Source organism: Anser brachyrhynchus, assembly GCF_964034855.1.
Source record: "Anser brachyrhynchus genome assembly, chromosome: 1".
NCBI classification, from domain to species: Eukaryota; Metazoa; Chordata; class Aves; order Anseriformes; family Anatidae; genus Anser; species Anser brachyrhynchus.
Genome location: NC_137694.1, coordinates 194,709,574 through 194,735,457, shown reverse-complemented (window position 1 = coordinate 194,735,457; position 25,884 = coordinate 194,709,574). Strand labels below are relative to the sequence as shown.

The window sequence follows — 25,884 nt, the reverse complement described above, 5'->3', positions numbered from 1 at the left end:
GTAGAAACATGAATAAGCTAATAACGAGAATAATCTCAGACAACAAGAGACTATGAAGCTCCTATAAGCACTTCTTTGATTGTAATATTTTATCTGAAAAATGGAGACCATTATCTAAGCACATTACGTAAAGCACAGCTACTTGAGAACCTGCTCTTCCATGAACGAAAGGGACACTGTGTTTGTCAGCAGCTGATTGATTCCAGGAGTTTGTCATTCACCAGAGTGGACACTCATCAAGATCAGGGCAGTAGAGTTTTACTCAGGAAGCAGGACAGTGCTCAAAATCTTTTATTTTCTTGCACAAACTTTATCATCAGCTCTACTGTTTCGACTACCTGGACATATGAGGTCTTTCTTTCTTCCTTTCCTTCCTTTCCTTCCTTTCCTTCCTTTCCTTCCTTTCCTTCCTTTCCTTCCTTTCCTTCCTTTCCTTCCTTTCCTTCCTTTCCTTCCTTTCCTTCCTTTCCTTCCTTTCCTTCCTTTCCTTCCTTTCCTTCCTTTCCTTCCTTTCCTTCCTTTCCTTCCTTTCCTTCCTTTCCTTCCTTTCCTTCCTTTCCTTCCTTTCCTTCCTTTCCTTCCTTCCTTCCTTCCTTCCTTCCTTCCTTCCTTCCTTCCTTCCTTCCTTCCTTCCTTCCTTCCTTCCTTCCTTCCTTCCTTCCTTCCTTCCTTCCTTCCTTCCTTCCTTCCTTCCTTCCTTCCTTCCTTCCTTTCTTCCTTTCTGAGATTAAGTGGGCATACACAAATCCTGCATGTGAAAACCAAAGAAAGTAACAGGGGTAACCTTTCCAGCTAAAGGAATACAAAATCCTATCATTCTTTCTTACCAAATTTGACCTGTGGTAAACAGACCTGGACACAGTGCGGATCCTGTCTGTGGTCACACCTGGTGACTGAGGCTTGTATCAGACAAACTGATCAGAACAGAAGTGCATCTTTTCTGAAAAGCAGAAGAAAGGAGAAGGACTAAAATTGTCAGAAAAAGAAGAAAATACAGATTTCTTGTAAAAGTAAATGGGATACACGTTTCTTAACACAGGGCACAAAAGAGCTACATAAGGAAAGTAAAAAAGTACTGTTAAAACCAGCAATAAAGCTAAGCAACAGCAACAAAAAATCTTAAATTGATAATCAAGAAGAGTTTCCTGGCAGATCTAAACATTAGAATGAGAAAAGTATCCAGTAATGAATAAATCTGCATTATCTGTGGCAAAAACGCACGAGTTATAGGGACTTCTGGATGTCTAAATACTATGATTACAATTCTCATAAAAATAGAACATCCTTTCTGTTATCACTGGAGGAACACAAAGATAGACTCTGGTTAAAAGGAAAAGTGTGTGTTTGTTGTTGTTTCTGTGTAAAAATCTGTTTAAAAAATCAAAATGCTAATTAGATGGCCTGCATGCAGAGTATTTCTTGTTGCTAATTAACCATGCTTAAACCTTCTGTCTAAAGACATTGCCTGTCACTATCGATCAAAATATCTGGCTTTGAGGCATATTTCTAGCCGACACATTTATTTTACCTTCGCACTCGTTTTTCTTCCTTGTTAAAACGTGATTGTAACTGTACCATACACAAAAATTAAAACAGCCAGTCCATTGAATGGCTTATTTTCCCAAAACGTATGAGTTTCAGAGAGCCGTACATGGGAAAACTGGTATGTAAGATCGGTGGCTCGGCAAAGCCTCCCTGCCATTACCCTCGGCCTGTAGGAACGGCTGTTTCCAGCAGGGGAGGTAAGAGCTTTACGAGTCTGTTTCAAAGCCCGAGCCTCGGGGAGGCAGCGCCATCAGGGTCAGCTCCCCTCAGGGCAGCGCACAGGGCGCGGGGCAGCCATTTTGTTCTCCTCGAGCTGCACGAAGGCGGGAGGGGTCGTGGCGGGGGCCGGGCTGCGGCCTGACAGGGCCCTGGGACTCGAGGCAGTTCCTTCCCAAAAGCGAGCTTTTTAATAAAGATATCTATTTCAGGAAACAAAGCTTTCTGAAATACAACTATGGCGTGGTTATTAGCCATCGGAAAGACAACCCACAAAGGGCGTATTGGGAACACTGCTGGGTGATAAGGCGGGCAAAGCTTTCTATTATCCTTCCAACTTTTAAAAGTCTATCCCAAAGTGAGATGACAGTATTTAGGTCTTTTGCTTACTTTCCTGATGACTTTTTGTCAATAGAAGCAGCAATAAGATGCTTTTTATTCTTAATTTTAAAAATTTTGATAATTCTTTAATATGTGGCTTCTATTACTGTATATCCTAATAGTTTAAATTAGCATCAAATCATAAACATTCAAGATGGGAACACTGGTTGGTATTCTACCTGTCATTTCGCAAAGAGTAATATAAGAGTAAGGAAATAATACTGAAAAGAAGGTAAGCTTTGTCATAGGTTTCAATGACATTTGATGACATACAGCTGGATCTTTTGTTCAAGCTCCTTTTAAATGGATATGTACATCACTTTGTGTATCCATGCAATGTCTATCACTTTGGTAAGTAAGTGAAACTCTGTTTCATAAATCAGAGGTTATCAGCTCACGTTATCAGTCCCTTTATTTCTGGATAGCCCAATTTGTCCCATGATCAGATCGGTATTGTAGGAACTCATGTACAACTTTGATTTTCTTTGTCAATAATATCAAGACCTGATAGATGGCTTCTGAATTCACATTGTCCCATGTAATGGGAATTTTAAAATCAATCAGAGAAACTGGAGACTTTATTTTATTTTGGTTTATTAATCCTTCTCATCACACATAATATTATCCTGTCTTATTAATTGAGTGCAAAACATAAGTCAAATATTTTAAAATAAATCTTTAAAATACAGTTAGCACTGTAACAATCAGTTAGACAAAAGAGAAGGAACAAATACGTACACTGATTAAGCCAGGAGATAATCTCAGGAAAATTTTTGTCTTTTATGTAATGACATTCAAAATCCTTAAATGTAGAAGACATAAAGCACAAGAAGAACCCACCCTAGATTTCCTGATGTCATCACAAGTTGGTTTGATAGACAAAGACTTTGAAACAGCGATCAAAAAGCCGTGCCAGTAATAGAATTCTGTTTGAAAGTAGGCCTGAGTGTGCTTATGCACAAAATAGCTTTCGAAAGGTACTCAGGCCAGTTTGAAGAGCCAGATCTTGCCAGAGGCCTTCATCTTCAACAGTACTTCAAATTAAAATTTATTAGAGAAAGTAATTATGTATAATTTCATATTAAATTAAAATGCAAAGGCAAAAGTATTAGTTTGACAGTTTAAGAAGAAGACAAAGGTATGTACATTATTATACAAATGTGTAGCTATAAAGATATAATAAATATATGACGACATTGCTCATTGGAAGAACGGAGAACGTACTAAATGCTGACCTAGCTGAAAATACAGGGGCTAGTTTCTTTTCTGTGAGTGAATTCTGCTTGGGAATAGGGAATTGCCACAAGAGGTGTCGTGGCTGTCGGGTCTTGAGATATTAATAGGGAGTATCTGCTAGCCCCATGCCAGGAGCAAGTGTTCCTGTGAAGCAGGAATGCTAATTTGACCGCTTACCACTCAGGATTTGTTTCTTTGCTCATATTCCCGAATGAAAGTCTGTCTCAGCAGTCAATGAAAAATGTATTCTTCATGAATTGAGAATTTTTCAAGCAAGGAAAGAGGGGAAACTTTGTAGGTTTTTATTCAATTGAATTACAAACTTCCTTGTGTGAAAGAGAGCCCTAGTTTGTTTCTTTGTCTTCTTTCTCAGGCAAACCACTTTAAGCCTTTGGGCACTATCAGAATATATTTATTATATGAGTGAAATATTTGAGTTACAGAAAGTTAGCCGTTTATTAATCTGCATATCATATCTTCCTTGCACTAGAAATAGGAAGCTGCCCAGCCAGAAGCTGCCCTGCATCTCAAACAAAAGATATTAAAGCCACTTTTCCATTTTTCTTTGAACAATGAGTTCTTTCCACTCATTGTTTTCATTGGAGTGGGTAACTTTGTAGACCTTCATTTTTATTACAAATATGAATGCACTGGGCAAAAATTCTATGCCATTTACTCTAATGTGATCAGAATTTGGCCTTTCTATGTGAGTATCATTTGTGTTTCTCATCAGAAGTGATTTTATAATAGCTTCCTTAACAAGATAATCCATCAAGGAACTGATGTCAACTGCACCTAGTAACCTACTTAACAGATCCAGTTTGGCAACTATTACACACTAGTGCATGTCATCAAAGCAGGGTGTAACTTATATTAAATAACTATAGCAAACACATTTGATAGTGGACCAGAGTTGCTAGAGAAGGTTGAAGGTGATAACTTATGAGCAGAATAATTGTTTGGCTTTTGAGTACTTCATCTTGTGACTGGAACAGAGAAAACACCTACTGCTCACAATGGTAGTGCAATCATCAAATTCCAGTAAATGGTTGAGTTTGGTAATGATACTTACAGCTGTCTGTTCATGAAGGACTCCACAAAGATCACTTTGGTTTGTGAACAGGTATATGATAGTAAATGTCCCTAGAGGAGATTTTATTCAAATTGGCATCTTTGTTGGATACACTGCCTGATTGAGTTGATCATATTAGGTTTAAAAGGAAAAAGCCAGTTTTCTTGTGGGTCTGTTCATTTTGAAATAGAAGGTCCAATTGCTAGTATGTGTTTCTGTGACTAGAGCGATAAATAGCGATAGGCATTGTCTTAAATCCAGCAAACGATTCATTATACATATAGTCTTGTTAATGGTCAGCAAAAAATGCAGTTTTTCTGGATCTTTGGAAAGATCTTTTATTTGATACAACATTTTATCATAGGAACATTTCTTTTCTTGACGGTAATTAGAAGTTAGAAAGTATTTCATAAGAAATGCTTGGAATTATTCTTCATCTTATATATGTACTACTTGCATTTAAGTATTGCCAAGTATTTACAATACATCATGAAGTCATATCTACATGATCAGTACTGCCTTTAAAAGACATTTTTTTTTTTTAAGAGAAAAGATAATCATCACTGAGTACAAATAAGGTATTTTGAATTTACACCCACTCTTTAGTTTCAGTTACAGGAACTTTTGAGTCAGCTGTGACAGTTGATTACCTAACAGACACAAGAGAATCTTAAAGAGAATATAGGAAATGTCAAAGCATGTAAATAAGATCAGGGCAGCTGATCCAGTGGGACGTGTCCCTGCCCATGGCAGGGGGTTGGAACTAGAGGATCTTTAAGGCCCCTTCCAAGCCAAACCATTCTGTGATTCTGTGATTCTATGAAGGTGGAATAGTGGTGTGAAAAGGCATGCCGGAGTTGGATGGTGGGTCCACATTAAAGTAGCTTTGTTCTTAGGGCAGAAAAAAGCAGAATTTATTGACAGAGATGCACCTTGCATCAGGAACATACGTTCCTGTCATTTTTAAAATAAATCACCTTACCAAATAGTATAAGTAAACCGTCTTAAGGACACCTGCTGGAATGAGCTGAATCTCCATGTAGGATTTTGCTTGAATGGTTATGTCAGAGAAAAGATGTTTTCTTGACTCTTCTGTGTCTTACATTTTAGGAGATAAAGTTTTATTGTATAACCTCGACTCTTAATTTCACTGTTGTGAGTTATCTAATTTTGGTCTTCACTATTAGTGCACAGTACAGAGTATCCCAATAGGATCCCTCTGAACTTAGTTTGCTTGTTAAGTTCACTTCATGTCTTCACTACAAAGCATGTGCCAAAGAATCTGTATCAATCATCTCAATCATCTTTCCTTAAAAGAGGAACAACTTTTACCAGCAGATTTTTTTTTTGACTTGACTTGCGGTATTATTGGTGTTATTAAAAAGAAAAAAAAAAAAACAAACAAAACAAACATTAAATTAAATGAATGGTATTGACAAAATTATCTTTTTCCTGAAGTAATAGCTTATGGTTTTGACCACAGGAGTAAAAACACCGTCTCTTGGAAACAAAACCAACTTTCACTCTAAGCCATTTTCGCTCTGTCAACAGATTTCCATGTTAATGTAACATTCAAATCTATTTCTGTTGCAGTAGTGAAAAATTTGGTGTGAGTAGCATGCAAGATCAAATCAGGTGTTAGACCTGAAGGATGCTAACTTGGTACCAACCATTTTGGTTTATGCTGGCCATCCAGTCACAAGGTGACCTGTCTACGGTGAGGAGTGGTGTAACAACTTGGATGGACATTTTGGGAGAAAAAGAAGCTGGAAGCGTGGTTGCTGTTGACCTGAAGGTAAGCAACAGCGTCTGTTCGTGCTAAACAAAGGTTTCTTGAGCGGCATAAGCTGTAGTGGAGATCATGGTCTGTCAAGGATAGCTTGAATAGGTCAGCTTTTACATGAGTTCCATCTAGACTAATTTATTCCATGGGTTTTTAGCGGGAAGGTAACCATGTGAAGATCTATTCTACTTCACATAGGTCCTTCTGGTATTCTGCTGAACTTTCTTGAGTCTCTCTGTGTTACATGATAAATGTGTGACACAGATGTGTCTTGATGGATTTTTTTTTTTAGTGTTGGGAGTAGGATGGGAATGAATGCATCATGCTCACTCACCAGTGGCCTACACTGAATACTTTGGCATTTAAGCATATGTCTAACTATATGTCTACCTGAATATTTCATTTGCATAAAATTAATTACTTTGAACGTTCAGAACTGTGCTCAAAATCTTTTGTAATTGTTTCCTATGTGTAAAGTCTATAATCAGCTTGTTGAAAGGTCAGGTCTTGCAATCCATAATATAATGCCAAATCAATTTATCCTATTTCTCTTGAATCTTCTGAGTACTACATGAATATGGTATATTGTGATAATATACAGTAACAATATATAATATTAGAATGTAATTTTATAGTATTGTAAACCAACATTAAAATACCTGCATAACATAGTAAATATTATCAAGGGAGACATAAACATGAGTAGTGTCAAAAGTCTCAGCAGAGGAATGCGACTTTGCCTCTTGGAGACACTCAAGAGCTAGATGCTTTTATCCTTCCGTTAGGTGACTAGATAAATGTTTGTTGTATGACTGAAATGTAGTTATAGAATGATGTAGGTTGAAAGGGACATCTGGAGGTCATGTAGGTCAACCCCTATCTCCTTGGAGATACCAGTGTGAAGATTTTTTTCCTTACCTAATTGGAATTTCCCATGTTGCAGCTTGTGCCTTGATTTGTATGCTTTCTGCTATGTACTTCTGAGAAGAGTCTAGCTTCGTTTTATCTACACCCTCCCTCTGGAGTTCAGGAAGGTAATCTTTCCCTTGCCTTCTGTTTTTAAGGCTGAACTAACCATGTCTTTCAGCTTCTCCTCATACATCATGTGCCCCAACCCCTTTATCATCTTGGTGGTCCTTGGCTGGATCTGCTTCATTAGATCAATATATTTCTTGTACTGGGGAGTCCAGTGTTGAATACAGTGCTCCAGCTGAAGTCTCACATCTGCCAAGTAGAGAGGAAGAAACATCTCTCTTGACCTGCTGGCCACACTCTTGCTAATACATCTCTTGCTTATCACTGCTCACGTGACAGGACTGGATTAAGGCATGTGCTAAAGATGTCCCCAGTGTCTTCAAACAGACATGCAAAATAATCCCCTTTCTGTTATTCTTACAGCAAAATACAAAATTATTTTACAATAATTAATGTCATAACCCTCTACAGTATAGATTTTCTTACACTATCAACAACTCCAAAGAAAAGCTAAGCATTACTACTCATATAGCCCCATTAAAATGCTATAAAATATTCACAAACAAGAAGATTCTAGTGGTTAAATCTCGTGAACTAAAACAATAATATATTTATACAAAATATTGGAACTTCATCGCTGCCCTTACAGAACACTTCTGAAAACCCGAAGCTGTAAAGGAGCTGATAATATCCTAGGTTTATGTAATGCTTCTTTTCCTTATTATCATTTCTTTGCAAGCTTCTTAAACATGCTCAAACAGGTGATGTATGTTTTCCCTGTCAGCTCTCCTCCCTAACTAAATAATTTACTTTCTAATGTAATAAATGCCGGGCGTAGGCTTCCCAGGATGGATGCTTGAATCTAACATTCCATCAGGCAGGCTTTGATTATAGGGTTTTTAAATTACGAATCTACAAGGCGGATCTGGAACAATACTGTCATGAAACTAATATATTAGTTATCTCGAGGCAAATCTCAGAAAACAGAGTCTAAAAATGTGGTGAATTTATCTCTCTGTTACAGTCAATGCATAATGATTTACTGGTTCTTATTTCGAGATGAAATTGATGTTGGGTGATCATTTTCAAATGTGGATGTCTAAATATATTAGGACATATATATATAAAAGACAGCATAGAAGGTTGAATTTTCTGGAGTAGTCACTGTATGAAGCTACTGTTAAGTTTAAAGAGATCTGAAAATAAGAAACCTAAGTGGACTCAACTGAAGGCTCTGCATGACCACTACTTGTGGAAGTCAGACCACATCTACACAGATGCCTATGCGTGAAAACGTTGGCCCTGGACTTTAGGACATGCTGTTTCAAGCAAATAAGCCTGTGCCTATCATCACCGATAGTTTTTTGATGGTGTGTTAAAACTGACTACTGTTGACAAAAGCAGGACAAAGACTTTATTCTCGATAATAAATCCTATTGTGTGCTTTAAAAGCTGAAAATACTGCAGCAAAAATCAATGCTGTGGTATGATATATATATTTAATTACCACCAACTTTTAAAAAAATATATATTTTTAAGTTTTTGTAATTACCACCAACAGCTAGGTGTACTAGAGATTTACTCAGTGCTGTTCAAGAACTGCTGGAGAATAATAGAAACTCTAGTGTACATATGCAGCTTAAAACGCTGTGCAATATGTGCATTGCACTTTACTTGTACAAACAGGTTTTACTGAATATTTAGCAATTCCTGTAACACACCAGGCCAGTGAATATCATTCTGTCATCAAACTAAAATAGATCTGACATCTCTTCTGGCCTGGAGGGGCAATTGTTACGATTGCTCATCATTACAATTTACATTGCAATATAGTACCACCAGTGGAAACGAGAGAGGCTTTGCCTTCCCTTCTTTTATCTTTGGAAGATCTGTAGTTATAAACTGAACCAGATTTTCTCAAATGACTAAGCACCTTTCATGGAAGTTCTACCATGTCTCTTCTGTTTTCTAATTTTGGCGGGAAGACGAATATTCCTCAGGGTACTTCTTGCCTCTAAGCCATAAAAGCATCTTTACAGATGCTCTCTGTGACAAACTAGTCTTTGCTTTGAAGGGATGCTTATTACCAAAGCAAGTTGTTTTTGGCAGAGAATTTAGAAGATTTTTTTTTCCCTTTCTTTGAGGGAAAAAGGGATGGGTGAAATATTCTTATTTATATTCATGACCATATAAATGTTATCTGATTCTTCTTCCAGTTTAGAAGACTTATGTTTCAAGCCAGGCAAGTTTTCCTACACAGGTATTTGAAAAGAACCCTAACATATCCAGTGGAGGGCAACAAAGATGATACGGGGCCTGGAGCATCTTGCCTACGCGGAAAGGCTGAGAGACCTGGGTCTGTTCAGCCTTGAGAAAAGAAGACGAGAGGGGATCTTACCAATGTTTACAAATATATTAAGTGTGGGAGACAGGGATTTGGCCAACCTCTTTTCAGTGGTTTGTGGGGACAGGACAAGGGGTAACGGCCAGAAAATGAAGCACAGGAAGTCCCGCAGCAACATGCGAAAGAACTTCTTCACGGTGAGGGTGACAGAGCACTGGCACAGGCTGCCCAGGGAGGTTGTGGAGTCTCCTTCTTTGGAGATATTCAAGGCCTGTCTGGACGCCTACCTGGGCAGCCTGCTCTAAGGAACCTGCTTTGGCAGGGGGGTTGGACCCGATGATCTTTCGAGGTCCCTTCCAACCCCTACAGTTCTGTGATTCTGTGGTGTGTATCATGACTACTCCTGTTCCCTCACATTTTTATTTTTTTTAAATACAAACAGACTATTTCTGGACTTTTGCTTTGAAATATGTGTGCAAGGGGGGAAATTTTGTTGCTTCAGCCATCTGGTATGCTTAATTGCCTTTGCTGAGCACAACATTGCATAAATACTGATGAATACAAAATGCAGATAATATAATGGATAATGTATGATTGTATCATACAGTAAAAATGACTGTACACAGAGAAGGAATGAGGAGCACGTTACCCAGTTTTAAGTGTCAGTGTCAGCAATGGAATTGTGTTTCTGAATTCCGATGTAGAAAATTTTATGTCAGATGAAATGGAACATGTATTTATAGTCTGAAGTCTTAGGTCTGATTGTCATGCCAAATAAAAATACAAACACTATTTATATTAGTGTTAGAACAAAGAGGTTGACAGGTAGAACAAGATGTTTCAGGTTTTTTCTTAACCAGTACAACGTAATAAATGACTGAAGGACAGATGCATTAATCTCTTTAGAGACCTGGGGTTCTTTCCATATTTAGCATGCTGAAAATCCAGTCTTTCCTCCTGTTCTAGTACAGATTTATTTTTTTTAAATGTATTTCATGAGATTAACTTGCAGTGTTACTTGGAGTGTTACTTGCAGGAATGAAACCCGGATGAGGTACGCAGCACTGAACTTCGGACACCTAAGCAATCAGATGAGCCCACAGTCTTAAAATGTTTCCACTCCTTTTTGCACAGGGAGAATTAGGTATTCGGGAAAGACATTATCTGTGTGTAGCTGAGTAGGAAGAACACAGATGCCATATAAAGTTAGAAAGCTGAGGCATTCTGAAAATCTTCTTCTCACTGCAGTTTTGTCATTGTGTCAATACCAAATATCTTTGTGTTTGTCTCCTGGAAGAGAATTTAAAAGTGAGGTGAGCAGCGAGTTTGGTAATGCAGGTGGATTTCAGCACTTACCTTGCTTGGATGGTTTCAGCCCAATTGAACTCATGTTTTTTTTTCATCTGGATTTGTTTTCCTGTCTGCTTTTACTGGTTTTCAGTGCCCTACATTTCAAAGTTAATCTGCATTTAAGTAAGGTGTTGACTTTGAATGGATTTTAACCAGAAATCTGAAAGCTGGCTTTCAATCTGGAAGCCAGATGTTACATGGTGGCCAGTTAACTCTTCATGATGTGGGAGGTAAGATTTGGTATTAGTCTCTCCTTCCTGGGCAGTTTATACATTTTGAAGTAGACAGTTTCTTGGGTAAAAATCAGCAGAGACACTGGGAGCAGCATCCAAGACTAGGATTTTTCCTTGAACCCACCCAACGGCACACTTTATTGCTGTTCTATGGCCAGCTCCTTCTGGCCCTGTTTATTTTGTATCATTAGCTTCATGGCTTCACAACTTCAGTGCAAGACCTGAAGAACTTGTCTCCAGTCTGGAGCTAAGGCACTCTGGAAATATGGCTTTGAAACAAACCAAGGAGAACCAAGTTGTTTTGTTCCTCAGTATGGCCCCCAACCCCTACTATTAAGACACAAAATGCAGCATAAGTTTTTCTACCAAAACAGTGATGGCTGATCTGCTGGCTACTCAATTCAGTGCTCTCAGCAGAAGATTAGGTAGGTTTGATCTAAATTCAGAAAATGGATAAGCTCACTGTGGGGGCTTAAGCACAGGAAAAGTAGTTCATGAACCCAAGGGAAAAAGATGGTGACATCTTTAGCCTTACACAGAAGTAAAATGTAGGTAGTCTAAAACTTTACTAATAAATTTCAGATGCATGAATACTCAGGTAGCCTAGAATACTGTAGACTGTAGCTGTTGAACTGAGATACCAATATTTTACCTGGCCCTCACCCGAAGTTCCTAAGTCCTTTTGTGGATCTGTGCCTGTATTCAAAGACATGGTCAGTAGCAAGGAACAGGCCTTCAGAGAGATGTCTTGGCACTCGAAGCACCGCGATTGTGCTAGCTGTGATAGCTACACATTCTGCTCTAAAGCAGAATTTAATTTTGGTGATTTGCAGCCATGGTGCTTAAAAAAATATTATTCTGATCTTTCCCTCTCCTCTCCATTTTCCTCTCAAATTAACAATGATTAATCATGTTCTCTGTTCTGTTATCTGTCATCCACCACAGAATAATCTCAATGCAACACCAGATTTGATATCTGTAAATCTCAAATACTAATTTTCTTTGTCTAGTTAGAAAATTGTTTTGTATACAAGAAACAATCTAACACTGAGGTAAACTTTATGAAGAAATCATAACACTGTTTTAGTATGTTGCAAATGCTCCTTTAGAATAACTTGCCCTGACTCATGGATGATCTTTTGGATGACTGGTTCCTCATAAAACTCTGGGGAACTGGATCCCAGAAGGAACATGCGCAGCACTGCACGCATCTTCCTGGTGATGGGGTACATCCAACCAATGCCCCACATGCTCCCCAGTACAGGCTCAGCATCTGTCTGGTGGTGGTCACGGAGACAAAACTGTGGGAACCGACGTTGCACATCAGAGTCAGTGTGAAAAAGGATATGTAAATACAATAAGGATGCATAACTAAGAATGTCTGCTAGTGCATAAGTGTCTTAGTTTCACAGCTTAAATCCTATTTAAATTCTTGCATTGTAAGAGGGTGATTTTCTCCATCCGGTACAGTTATAGATCTTCCCTTAAAGGCTTTTTCCTGTGGCAGCTGCATACTGAGTCTCTGTCATCAGGCTGAGGTACAAGATCCATTCCATCCCGTATTTCAGGTTTGCTGGCTTGGCGTTCGGCATATTTCTGAAATATGTAAACAACATTTAAGAATGCTGAAAGCACCAAGGTATAATTCATGAAACAGAATTTTCCTCCTCCCTTCCACTTACAAGCTTCCCTTTATCCAGGCTCCTTATGTCATTGTTTACAACCTGTTTACCAGATGTCTTTATAACACGCCTAGTAATAGGCTACATTGCCTCTGAAAGCCTCCTTTAATGTTTTCCCATGTGCTATGATTAATGTCAATTTGAATATTGTCATTATTTGTGCCTCTAACCACGTTATGCAGATAATACTGTCATTTTGGTACACTGAACTATGTCAAACTTTGTGTCAACCTGTGACTGCTGAGGCCGAGCTCTACCTCTGTACAGCAAGGGAGGAAAAAGAAATGAGTACTTTCAGAGAACAGAAACTCAGGTTTCACTAGAGACTTGCATCTCCTAGGGAAGCAATGACTATTTGGCCTGCGTCACCCTTCACCACTCTGCAAACCATATTTCCAGAATTTCTTTTCCAAGTATTCATGTAATACAGCAGAGTAGCTAATGAGTGAATATAAAGGGAAAAAGCAAGTTGTGTGCAGATTGTCTCCTACCTCTATGTCATATACCAAGTGACACCGAAAACAGGTCTGACTGTGGGGATGGGGGCAAAAAAGAAATAAATCTCTCATTCTGTAAGACAACTGTTACATCAGGCTGCCTCTTTAATGTTGAGGCAAGTTTTAGCAAAGCTCTTTACACTGATCTCCTGTGAATAATATAAAAAATGTCTGCTACTGATGTAAGGACTGAGTATGAAATCTGTAGCATCGGTAGCTGTAGCAGTTGAAGAAAAGTAATAAAATGATCTGTTGTACTAACCTGGAGCACTTTGTAATAGTAGCAGTAAAGCCTGTGAGGTTGAAGTAATTCTCTTGCCATTAACTGTCCTTCTCTAGCAATTTTTTGTGCTTCTTCATCATTTTCCTGGAAAATTGAGAGGAGATAGGAATGAATAGTAGAGCAATCAGCGAGTTACTTGAAGCCTTGCTGGCATAAGTACGTTTATCAAAGGGGCTATTCAAATCTGAACTTTTACAATTGCTGGTACGCTGCAAAGGCACACTTTAATTTTTTTTTTTTTAATACTGGATTGCTTTTATGGTTTCAATTAGTAGCTTAGGGCTATCAGTTACAGCTTCCACGGGTAACTGTACAATTTCAATAACTAAGTGCTCTTGCTCCAATGTTTTGGCCAAGTCAAAGCCTCTTCAAAAGCAGCTCTGACAACTCTCACACATACTTAGTTACACAGAAGACAAAGCTGCAGCTGTTGTCCTCTTCTATGCAATGCAATTCAATATTTTCCTTTTAAAAATAACTGATTGACATTTAAAAGTCATATACGTAATGCCAACATGAGCATGTGAATTCATGTACTTACTCTCAAGTTTTTTAGGTCTGTATTTCAGACCTTTTAGTATTCTCATCTGATTCTCATCTGATTCTTTATGAAGAACTACAGTACTGTCAGAACAGAATCTGTTCCAAGGTGTTAAACCTTACAGTTAAGCTTAAAACACAAATGGTATTTGCAGTCACACAGCATGCCAGCCTCTCTTATTCTGAGATTATATAGAGTAGTGATTTTTTGTACATTCAGACAAACATGCAATGACTTCTGTTCTAGTCAGGACCTGAAAAAAATGATAGAATAATTAAGTAGTATCTAGGATTCTGGGCATTTCTTTGAAAATTACCTCCATTAGTCAGTATACTAATGCTCTGACTCATGAAGACACTATTGCACATACCTAAAATTAATTCTCAAGTATTTCCCTGAATAGAGATGGTTACTTGAATTAAGGCCTTCCCCTCTAATACAGCAAAATGTACTTCCTTTATCCCAGGATCTCAGTAAAGAGTTTATGCAAAATATGTATGTGGAAATACAAAAAGAGAGCACTAAGATTTTTTTTAACGTATTTATTTATCGAATTTGTAATGGAACTTACCTTAGCCCATTTTATTTTTTCTAGCAAGTCTTCCAAGCTTCTCTTAACTGGAACATAATGTTTCCATGGTTTTAATACAGAATAAAAATGTTCATAGTACTGGGAATCTTGCTTCAGTACTAGGCTGTCACCCAGCATGAGGTATGGAAACCTGTAAGCTGCTACGGTCCCATCAACATTCACTTGGTATTTGTACTACAATATGAAGACAGAGGGAAAAAAACGTGAAATATTTTGAAACAGAATAGGAACGCTGATTATATAAAAAATTATTTTCACAGGCTACACATAATTGTGTTTATTAGTCCTCATCTTCAAACCTATTTTAGTGTTAAGCAGGTGTAGTTTAGTGGTGTTAGGATAACATAATGGAAAAATGATTTGTTTTCAGCCCAGGACTGACAGTCAAGAAGCTTTGTGTCACATGAAATTATTATGCTAAAGTGTCCTGTGACAGAACAAGGGGTAGAACTATAAAGAAATCAAAACTAATCTATACTTCAAAAGAGTAAATTTATTCTTACTGAAAACTACATAGAACAATCTAACATAGTAAACTAAAAGCAACCATGAATACACTGCTCTGCCAGATACTCTTGGCTTTTACAGTGTTTCTAATATATTAATCTCTGGAATAGAGCTTCAGTTGCCATTGTTATAATTACTTTTTACTAGACTCTGTCCTCTTTACACACAAGTTTTGTCCATTGTTTTCATATTTTTCCCAAGTAAAAAAAAAAAAATGATGGTAAGCAATCACATTTTTCAATCTCTTTAAAAAAAACCTCCATGAATTCTCTCAAAGGGAATCCATGAAAAAATTGTAGTGGCTTTCTTTAAGTGTGTCACGCTACGACTTTGATTGTGGGTGGTCTAGCTACCCATGGACCAGGGTTCACAGCATAGCATACCTCTTTTGTTTACTGAGTGGAATTAGCAAAACTAAGCCTTGTTATTTTAGCTGGTAAGAACTTGGCAGCAAAATTAATCCAGGACTGTAATTTGCTTGCTACCTTAAAGAAGTCAAAGAAGCCCATCAGCGGAACCTTTCCCAGCTCTTTCTCTTTTTCTCTGAAGAAGAAATATCCTGTTATTCCAGCATCAAGTAGTTCTGGATTTTTCCTGGATAACTTGACAAGATAGAGACGTTCTTCTCTGCTGTCTCGACCTCTAAATAAAGCTTGCTCAGTTTTGTTTTCCCAGAATGGGCCTATGAGCATTGAGTGATAAAATAAAAGTGAACAGTAATGAAATATACATGATACGTTTTGTGCAAATAATAGGAACTTGCTATGAAAGTGGCATTACTCTCAGAGACATGGTAAAACAGGCGTGATTTCTTGTAATTAACCCATAAACACTTATTAATCACAGGGTTTAGACTCCCAGTTCTGGCTTGAATTTTGGGATGAGAAACTGAGCAACTTTTAAGAAGAAAAGCAGAGAACTGCTTTTGCACTCATCAGTTTTACATTTAAATAACCTGAAATATCTTGAAAGCTGTTTAAGAAATTATAATCAAATTAAATAAGTAAAATAATAATTAAGTAATTCTCTACCCTTAAAGACTGCCACAATAACCAAACTTTCTTTAGAAAAATCCACTGGTGTTACACAGCAATTTATTCAGGTCTTTGAGAAGTCACTTAATGATGACCTATAAAGGAAAAAAAATGGCTATACTGTGTCCTCAGGATACTTAGCGAGAGTCAGAAAGACTTCACCTCTGCTTACTTCTTTATTTTAAAAACATTAAATACATGTCCTTTTTCATCCTTCTGCTGGAAATTTGGGACATACCAAGTTGGAGTAGGACCTTAATCATATCCTAACCAGAAAAGCAGCTGCACTGAACAAGTAAACACAGACTGCTTCAAACTGATAGTGCAATTAAGATGGTAAATTTAAAAACAAAGTAATAAAGCAAGGAGAAACTGTCAACTATTCAAATAAAAAGAAACACCTACTCGCTCAAATTTTACTCCTTAGGTATTGTGCATGTCACTTGCCTGATCCCTAGGTATTCATGAATATCCTGGGGGAAAAACACACCTGTCAGTAAAACTGACTCTTCCTTTGAAGCTAGAAAAACAATTCAGAAGGTCCCACTATGAGATATTTTTATACAAACAATATTTTTTCAGTTGAAAGAGGCTACAGCATAGTACTAGTTTGCTACTTTCAGGATTCAAATTCATTTTTATCTAAGTGGAACATTGGGCCACATCACTGTCAGAAAAAGGATTACTATTTTATTAGAAGGAGAATATTCAAGCCCTTTACTGAGGGGACAGGCCTTCTAATTATATATGTATATTTGACATGTCATGGTAGCTATCTTCTGGATACCTTTAAGTTAAAATTCAACATTATTGTGAACTCAATTTCTTAAATTTTGGCTCTAACCCTGTATTAAACACCTCCTTTTAGCAGTGTTGAAAGTGTGTAGACTCTGTAAAGGCTAAACTGCTTGTATTACGAGATGTCCTAAGGCACTTCATGTGTCCTGAAGACTATAACACACATTATTTAAACGCAGCTTGCTTCAATGGAATTACGAATTCATTTTTTAAATTCACCATCTCTAGCTTACCTGTATTTCCCTGAATAGAAAGGAGATCATTTGTGACACCACGTAGGGTTTCAAGAGTTGAATGGGTTACATCATACGTTGGAAGGACTATGTCTCTTGAATCCACAGAGCCACACCATGAAATTATAGGTATAGGACCAGGTGTATCATTAACTTTTCGATACTCAACTGGCCAATCTCCAACATTAAGATAAAACTCCACATCTGGAAGATGAACCTAAAAGTATACCCAAGAAAGCATAATAACACAAAGATAATCATTTGCCACCCTTAAGTAAAGTATAATCCTCAGTTCTCTTATGAAACAGCAAACCTACTGAATCAACCTACCTTAGAATCAACAAACCTACTAATAGATGTTACAGATTTAGCTGGTATTAAGATACTAATTTCAAGTTTCTGTCCTGCAAGTAGATACGAATGGAACACTTACAGAGGCCAGGAAGCTTGCCAGGTTGAGCTTTAGCTCCTGCAGCTTTTCTACCAATTTCATGAACATCAAACTCAGATCCCACACATTAATTCTAGTATGATCCCTAAACAGATACTGTCATCTTGATGAAAAAAAAAAAAAGTAAAATCTCACTGCAGCAATTACAAATCTGAAGCTACAACAATGAATACACTACAGCCATACTGGAATAAGATTTAATAGTTTTAAGTAAATGGTCAAAACTGATACCTTTCTTGCTAGTGACAGTAACATTTCATCGGAGAACATTTTGAAGTCTGTGTACTTCCCTAAGGAACGACGGTAGATGCGATTATTGAGAATAGTGTAATGTACGATAGCACCTCTTGTTTGACTGAACTTTGATGGGATTTCTTTAAGCATTCGCTGAAGGTCAATGGTGGGAAAAGAAAGGAAGTCCTTTGTAATCTGAGGTTCTTGGGATGGACAAGAGAGAGTGTTCTGCCAGACCTCAGGGTCTTCTTCGGGACAGTCACAATATTCATGATAAACTGGTCCTGCAGAAAATGAAACACTGAGAGTCAGTATTTGTGATTCTACACCAATCGTAATTCCCCAAACACACAGGCATATGACTCTAGAAATTAGAGTGGCTTGACATGTTTTATTCTAAGTTTTCTGAAGTTTCCTGGGGAATCATCCATCTGGGGGTTAGCAGCGTAACTGAGAAAACTGCATGATTCTTTTCAGAAATAATAATACGAGATGTGTTGTTACTTGTTGAGGGCAAAATTCATCTGCAAAATGCAGCTCCATTATTGTGCTACCTGCCAACCACAGAAAATGTTTAGAATTGGTCTAACTATCCATAACTACTAAAGCACAGGTATTATTTTCAATTTTAGCGTAATTTAGGACTTTGATACAGCAGTCTTTAGCTCTGCTGTAAAGTACTGTCTTTGATACATCATCAACTATTCTTTCTGTTCTTTTGAAGCAGCAGGCTTACACAAGAGCCTCTCACAGCATGAAAAAAGCCTTTATGGACTCTACTCAACACAGGTTCTGCCCTGTGCCATATTATCATGGTTGCTGGTAAATGTGTACCAGCAAAAAGAAGACAAACTGCTACCTTGACGACTCAGGACAGTTTTATTTCAGTTTGAAAGCATTTCTAAGTTTGTATTTACGATGTTTTACAAAAACGAAACATAACCAAATTCTGGTTAGGAGTGCTAAACTGAAACAAGACTCTCCAGAGAAGTAACTTTATATTAGCTTTTTCTTTGCTGAACAGCTGTCTGTCCATTTTAGAGCAAGAGAGGGAAATTAAAAAAACAGATCTGGAATGAGAGAATAATTTGCCTTGTTTTCCCTGCTTTTAAATAGTTCTTGTGTCATATAGACCTGCACTAGGCTAAGGAAAAGAAAGTTAAATGCTGTTCTAGTTAGAGAAATATTATCTTTGTTGTTATGAAGGATCACACTGCTTAGAGATCACACAGAGAGACATTTACATTACAAAGTATTGGGAACAACACACTTTTGCAGGTAGTAATTTCTATTTCAGATAAAAATGACAATGTTTAAGTGAATGCCTGCTTGAAAAAAGTAAAAGTACCATTCCTCTCTTATTCCTCTTACAAAATCTGAAGAAATCCATTCCTGTATGCAAGAGGGAAGAGGATATATTCAGACACGGGACCTTAAGATCAGAGACTGTAATCTACCTGCCTATGTGCCTACGTCCTGTAACTTGGCGACGTATAGGGATTGTCTCTTCTTGCTTCTCTGCATGAGGGGAAGTTTGTGATGAGACTGTACGAACAAGAGCAACCAAACCTCTAATCTCCCACCTCCAGCAGTAAATTAGTCCATAGCATTTCTGTAGCTACCATCATACATTGCATTAGATCAGAAAAACAACATACCTTTCAAAATGTAAGGAGACTGAGCGACATGCTTATCACCATAAAGTATCTCAATTTTTAGCCCTTTTTTGACACTGCCATACATCCGATACCGCATAAGAAACGTGCCGTCGTTTCTATCCAAAGGGAGAGGAGTATGAATTCTGGTGATCTCTTTTGGAGAAAGTGCTTTAATTACCACTTTAAACTGTGTTCGTCCTGAAAAGACGAAAATAAAAACAGATAAAAGCACGTCAAGCTATTAGAATCACATGTATGAATTAAAGGTGAGAGCAAACTCTACTGGATGAAATCCATGGGATTTCATTTAATGCTGCACTGGAGTTTTTTTGATTATACCATGTTGGAAAAATTCATTTCCAGTCATGGAGTGCCATCCTAGCAATTTTTCTTGATCATCACATGCCCAATAAATGGAAAACTTATAGACAGTGATAAGTTAAATAATGACCACAACCTAGAAAGAAAAGCTAACAATATTTTGAAGCAAAAATTTGCTTTAATCTTCTGTTTTCCTGTTAATGCTCTGAAGAACAATCATTTCCTCTAGAATAAGAGAGAGAGAAAACTAAGTTAAAAAAAAAAAGACAAAAAGAACACTTGCCAGCTTGCAGAAAGGCAGCTGCAGCCTGCAGCAGTCAGATACAAATTGTTCACCTTTGGGCTGCAGCTGACTGACTTGCAAATTTAAAGTTCCAGCTACTGAAAAGCAGGGATAAGAGAGTGATGGTGGAGGTGTTTCCTGGACATCTGTCGGACCTGTGCTTAAAAATCACCAGCATTTCATCACGAATGCACTGTGACTTTTTAACTGGGCATGGAGCGTTTTGTGGAGAAGATGAGTGTACATAAACATAAATCTGTTGTATTTCCTTACTTCTGTCACACATGGTCATAGGCAATTTTATTCTTCAAAAAAGAGCAGGAGAGTTTATTCTCAGAAATTTGATTGTCTAAGCATTGCAAAGCAAACAAATGCAATTAAACTGGAAAATTCCAGGTAAAATCAAGATGCTACTACAATCTGAGTATGTCCCAACAGCACTAAAAGCCTGAGATGTTACGCTTATTTCTGTACAGTCTGCATCTTCACATAATTGACACCCACAAATACAAAAGCAATAGTGCACCAACAGTCACGTAATGACATTTTTCTCTTCCTCACAACGCTGGATCTTGAGATTGGATGAAGCCAGTTAAGGTGCAAGAGTCTCCAGAGCAGGGAGAACCCTTGTGGGAACCCAGCTGTGCACTTCCTGCCAACAGATGCTCTGCCGTTTCAGAGCAGTCACCCTGATTAACACAGATTCACCCAGATATTGCTGTCAGAGTGGGTCCTGCTGTAAATAAGCATAGGGGCAATGTCTGCGAGCAGAAGAATCTCATGAGGCTGATCACTCCCCCTCTTCTGCTTTGTATTCAAATGTACGAACACAAATTGTGGATCGTTTGTCATCATCCCTCGGTTTTCTTACTGTTCAAAGTCCTTGCCAGCTAAACACACCAAAAACCAAGTCAGAATGTCTTCACTGAAGAGCATACTGAGGAAATAAAATCATTATGAAGTAAGCATTCAGTCTTTCTTGGAATGCCACTGCGGCAAGCAGCACTCCCACTGCTGAGGAATGTGCAATATTGTGTCTTTGGTAGCTAGCAGATCTGTCATGAAAAGCCCTCATTTATCTGCCCAGCGGGACTCCCAAAAGTGCACTTCTGACTTCAGAGAAAGAGGGAAGCGTTAAGGTTGCTCCAGATATGTGGTACGGCCTTTTCAGAGGAACGATGAGTGGACACCTCCCTGCTTGCCTAGGTTCTAGGCTGAAGATACGCTAGCAGTGAAGTTACGCAGTGTGAAATTTCCTTGGGCAAGTACCAATACAGCTCTGTACCAGCCTAGGTTAGCTTTCAGGAATCCCACAACATGCAGATATGCTCCTTTTTTTTTTCTTTAGGAAATGGTCGATATGTCAGAGTGACTCCAACACTCTAAAGCTGCAGTTCTCTAAAGACTTAAGAGTACCAGGTGTAGATGCTCTGTGACGAGTGGACAACGCATGTGTGCTGCAGGAAATAATGGAGCTTTATTCGTGCGCACACTTAATAACTTTATTATGATTTCCTCCTCCTTGAATCTGCCTGCGTCATGTAGCCGGATTCCAAACTGTCCATGACTGAGATACCCAGAGCTATTCAGAGGGCAGTCAGGTTCTTTCTAAATGTATCCTTCAGCTCTTCTTTGCTCTGTGCAAGATTATGTTGCACCATGCAACACATGATAGTTAAAAACACAGAATAACGAGAATAACAGAAATGTTGAGTTTGGAGGGGACCTCTTGAGATCATCAAGTCCAACCCCCCAGCTCAGGCAGGGTCAGCTAGAGCAGGCTGCCCAGGACCATGCCCAGTTGGGTTCTGAATATCTCCACTGATGGAGGCTCCACAACCTCTCTGGGTAATCTGCTCCAGTGTTTTATGACACACAGTTAAAAAAAAAAAAAATCACAACTTTTTCTTGTGTTCAGATGGATTTTGACTGTTCTAATCTTCAGGAACCTCTCCTGTTCGCCATGATCTTTCAAAGATAATCAGAAATGGCCTCGCGATGACATCAGCCAGCTCCCTCAGCGTTTGTGGCTGTAATCCACCAGGCCCCACAGACTTACACACATCCAGTGTTTGTGTGTCCCCTAACCACCAAGAATAAGTCTTGGTTCAGACTTCCCATCTGGCTGCAGCGGCCTGGGATTCCTGAAGGCTGGCCCTACCAGTAAAAAAAAAAAAAAGGCAAAAAAGGCATCTCACTGCCTTGACCTTTTCTATGTCATTTGTCACCAGGTCCCCTGCCCCACTCAGCTGCAGGCTTACGGCTTCCTTAGTTTCCTTTTGCTGTTGTACCTGTAGAATACTTCTTTGTTGCCATTCACATCCCTCACCAGATTCAGTTCCAGATGAGCTTTGGATTCCCTAACCACGTCTCTGCACAATCAGAAAGCTTTTCTGTATTCCTCCTCAGTCATCTGCCCTGGCTTCCACCTCATGCATGCTTCAGCAGAAGCTCCTTGTTCATCCGTGCAGGCCTCCTGCCACCTTTGTTCGATTTCCTGCTTGTAAGGATGGATCATTCCTGAGCTAGGAGAAGTGATCCTTGAATACAAGGCAGCTGAGAAGGCAACAAGGAAAGACTTCTTCAGAAGACAAAAAGAACTCTTAAACTTTGTAATAATTCTGATGCAATGAGACTTCTCTTGGCTTGCAGAGAAAATGAATGAATGCTAATTAGGATGACACTGGAAACACTTCGGCCCCTGTAGTAGGACTTGGGAGCAATTTTATTAAATAAGGACAATGTACCCAGGTCTAAAATTTGTTTTACCTGAAAACCTGTCTGCGACAGCATTTTAAGGAAAAAAAAAATGTTCCTATCCTGAAGAGAGACTAAAATACAGACACAGTCAAAATGGGATACTTCAAGAAAACCACCTGGTGAAACTTGCTTTATGTATTTTTTTTCTCTTACATAGCTTGCAAACGCGATATTCCATGCATGGATGAAAAAGTGACAAAAGGGAGGGAAGGGAGGGAAGGAAAGGGACAAAAAGTAAGAAGGTATTGGTTTATGAAAATTGCTAGAGAAGAACAAAAGAAAACAGACACCCCATTTCTGAAATGCAAGCAGAAAATGAATGAAAAGATCTGAAAACAACTTGTTTTTTCCCTCAATGACTTTATTGAAATCATTGCTGGTTACTTCTTCAGGTGGAAACTGGTGGTATTGTCGATAAAGAGGCAGTTGAACGAAATAGGTTCAGTTAGCACTTGACAAAATGGGTTCCTGTGAATAGCATATAATTCATATAAAGACATGGTGAACAGTTGTTTAGTGTAGGGGAAAGCCTAGCAGGGAAGAAGGATAAGGGGATCCAAGAATTCAAAGAAAAATCTATGCACTTTATATTAAAAATAAGTTCTGTATTTTCAGCAGTGATTCTTTAATATTTAGGATGCCTTTTTTTTTTTTTTTTTCCTAGGGAAGGAGTGAATTCTGCATCATTTGGCATCTTCCTGAAAAGACGGGTCAGAGTTGCAGGCTGTAGGTTGACATTGTTGTTTGGTGTGCAACGGTGCACATTAGTTCTGGTAATTAGACTTGATACTCAGAAACTCATCTGGATTTAAAATCTACTAATTACCCTATGTAAGTGTCATGTTGTGTACTGAGCTACTTGATTGAAATTCTGATCCACACAAAACACAGCTTAATAGCTTAGCACAAGTTTTACAAATGGGAAGCCTGAACTCTGATTGCAGTATTCTTGTTGGTGTGATGGAGATGGTAACGTGGAATTATTTAGCTACCCCAATAGGGATATTTTGAGATGTATTTAGTTTATATTGGAAATAAATGCCTCTGTGAATATTATTAATTATAACTCTTACTGCCATTTTACAGGTGGAATTTGAACATTTAAAATCATTTGAGAACTGAAATTTATAGCCTGTGTTTATAGGAATAAATTAAACAGTGCTTGTGCACTGGAATGTGATCAACTGTACCGCTAAGTTGTTAAATGATCCTTGGCACTCTCCTAAATAATTCCTGGCACGACTCAGGAGCTAGCCTGGGCCGAGCCAGCAGCCGTTCCCTGCGGGCATCCTGCGTGCACCGCCTGGGTCCGGAGGCTACAAACGCCACGGCGTGAATGGAGGCCACTCCACGCCAGATCGCATCAGGACCTGAAAACTTCCCCAAAGGCATTTTATTTATTAACATAAACACAGACATACGTGTACACACTGAGGGCAAAACTAGGTTTGCAGTACCCACTTCCTATCAGCTTATCTGGGAGCATTTAAACTCACACGAGAATCCGGCTGAGCTTCACACCTTTCACCTTTAGCAACCTGTTGCTCCAACCCGAGGATCTCCCTCTGCGGCTGAAATCAGCCTCAGAGCCGCTGGCAGCAAGCGTGCAGCTGCACGCTGGAGCACTGCTACAAACTGCGCTGCAACCCAGCACAACATTGCAACAGAGGCTGGAGAAAGCCCGGCACCGAGACGTGTGGGGCTCTGTCGGACTGAAGGCACAACGCTGCGATGTCAGATCGAAGCCCGTGAGAAAGCTTTAGGCAAATGCTGGGTATTTTCAATTATTGGGCCTATTCTTTAATTCCACAAGCAGCAGCCTTCTGACACTGTTACCCAGAGCGGGAATTACTGTATGACAAGGAGAGGCTGCGTGTTTGTGGTAGGTCAGGCCCACGTACATGAGCGGTACATGATGTGGAGCGACGCAGCCAGATCTACCTAAATCAGCAACTCATCTCTGCTGGGCAGCTAGCTCATCGTTGTCTTCAGGATGAAACCTGAGACGCAAAAGTTCTTTTTATCCCAAACTACAACTATTTGTACAGAGGGTGGGCGACTAACTTGTGGCAGAAACCAGCTGCCAGGCAGCACAGCGCGGGGCTGTGAGCGCAGAACCCCATTCCCACCCTCAGGAGATGTTTTGTGCTGGCGCTGAATAAACAGGAGATGAAAATTATTCCCGTTTAACGGGGCAGCAGTAGGATAACGGAGCCCAGAGCGCTGTGAGACTGGGATCTGAAGCGAGCTGAACGCGCGCAGAGATGGAGATAAGTGCTTCAGCACTTCAGGGCATGGAGCTGAGGGAACGGGCAGGCTGCCGGACGTGGGGGCAGCCAGGGATGGGTGGTGGCACCGCACAGAGCACGGAGGGAGGAGGAAGAGGAGGAGGAGAAGGGGAAGGGGAAAGGGGAAAGGAAAAGGAAATGGGAAGGGGACAGGGGAAAGGGAAGGGGATAGGGGAAAGGGAGGGCTGCGCAGCCCGGAGGAGACCCGCTGCCCCCGGGGCAGGGCTCGCAGCCCGCCCCCCTGCCCCGGAGCCCGAGCACGGTACCTGGGGGCGAGCGGGTGAAGTTGTGTCCGGCCGCGCTGACCGCCTGGACGTGGAAGTAGCGCACGGGCAGGGCGAGCCCCGCTTCCAGCCCGGGGCCCCACGCCAGGCTCCGCTCGGGGCTGACGGCGGCCGCCTCGGCGGAGCGCAGCAGCGGCAGAGCGGCGCCCAGCAGCAGCCGCAGCAGCCCGCAGCCCCGGCTCGCCATGGCCCCGCCGAACCGAGCCGAGCCGGGCCGGGCCGGGCCGGTCCAGGGCCTCCTCCGGGCCTGCGCGGCCGGGCGGGCCCCAGCGCCCGCTCCCCGGGGCGGCCGCCGCCCGCTCC

At 39.7% G+C, this 25,884-nt stretch overlaps 1 protein-coding gene and 1 long non-coding RNA gene across 3 annotated transcripts; one reads left to right on the top strand and one right to left on the bottom strand.

Moving 5' to 3' along the window:
* LOC308189958 lies at window positions 1-11,394 on the top strand. Its single transcript, XR_013946753.1, has 2 exons — window positions 1-6,245; window positions 7,177-11,394. It is a non-coding gene; the product is annotated as an uncharacterized lncRNA (long non-coding RNA).
* Window positions 10,508-25,884, bottom strand: POGLUT3 (protein O-glucosyltransferase 3). Of its 2 annotated transcripts, XM_080580552.1 has the most exons (8): window positions 25,564-25,882; window positions 19,646-19,843; window positions 17,985-18,271; window positions 17,303-17,519; window positions 15,723-15,919; window positions 14,710-14,904; window positions 13,577-13,681; window positions 10,508-12,731 (listed from the first exon to the last, which is right to left on the bottom strand). In XM_080580552.1, exons 1-8 carry the CDS (start codon window positions 25,766-25,768, stop codon window positions 12,606-12,608), a joined length of 1,530 nt encoding a protein of 509 aa, XP_080436678.1. In that variant the 5' UTR covers window positions 25,769-25,882; the 3' UTR covers window positions 10,508-12,605. The 2 variants fall into 2 exon arrangements, with proteins under 2 accessions (XP_080436678.1, XP_080436679.1); XM_080580553.1 differs by lacking the exons at window positions 10,508-12,731; window positions 13,577-13,681 and adding an exon at window positions 14,140-14,391 and having other exon boundaries at window positions 25,564-25,884.

Coding starts and splice junctions, on each gene's coding strand:
- POGLUT3 (XM_080580552.1), bottom strand. CDS start 25,768: ATGGCGAGCCGGGGCTGCGGGCTGCTGCGGCTGCTGCTGGGCGCCGCT. Junction 15,920..17,302: donor TTCTATTCAGGGAAATACAG/GTAAGCTAGAGA, acceptor CAATGCTCATAG/GCCCATTCTGGGAAAACAAA. Junction 12,732..13,576: donor ACTATTACAAAGTGCTCCAG/GTTAGTACAACA, acceptor TACATATTTCAG/AAATATGCCGAACGCCAAGC.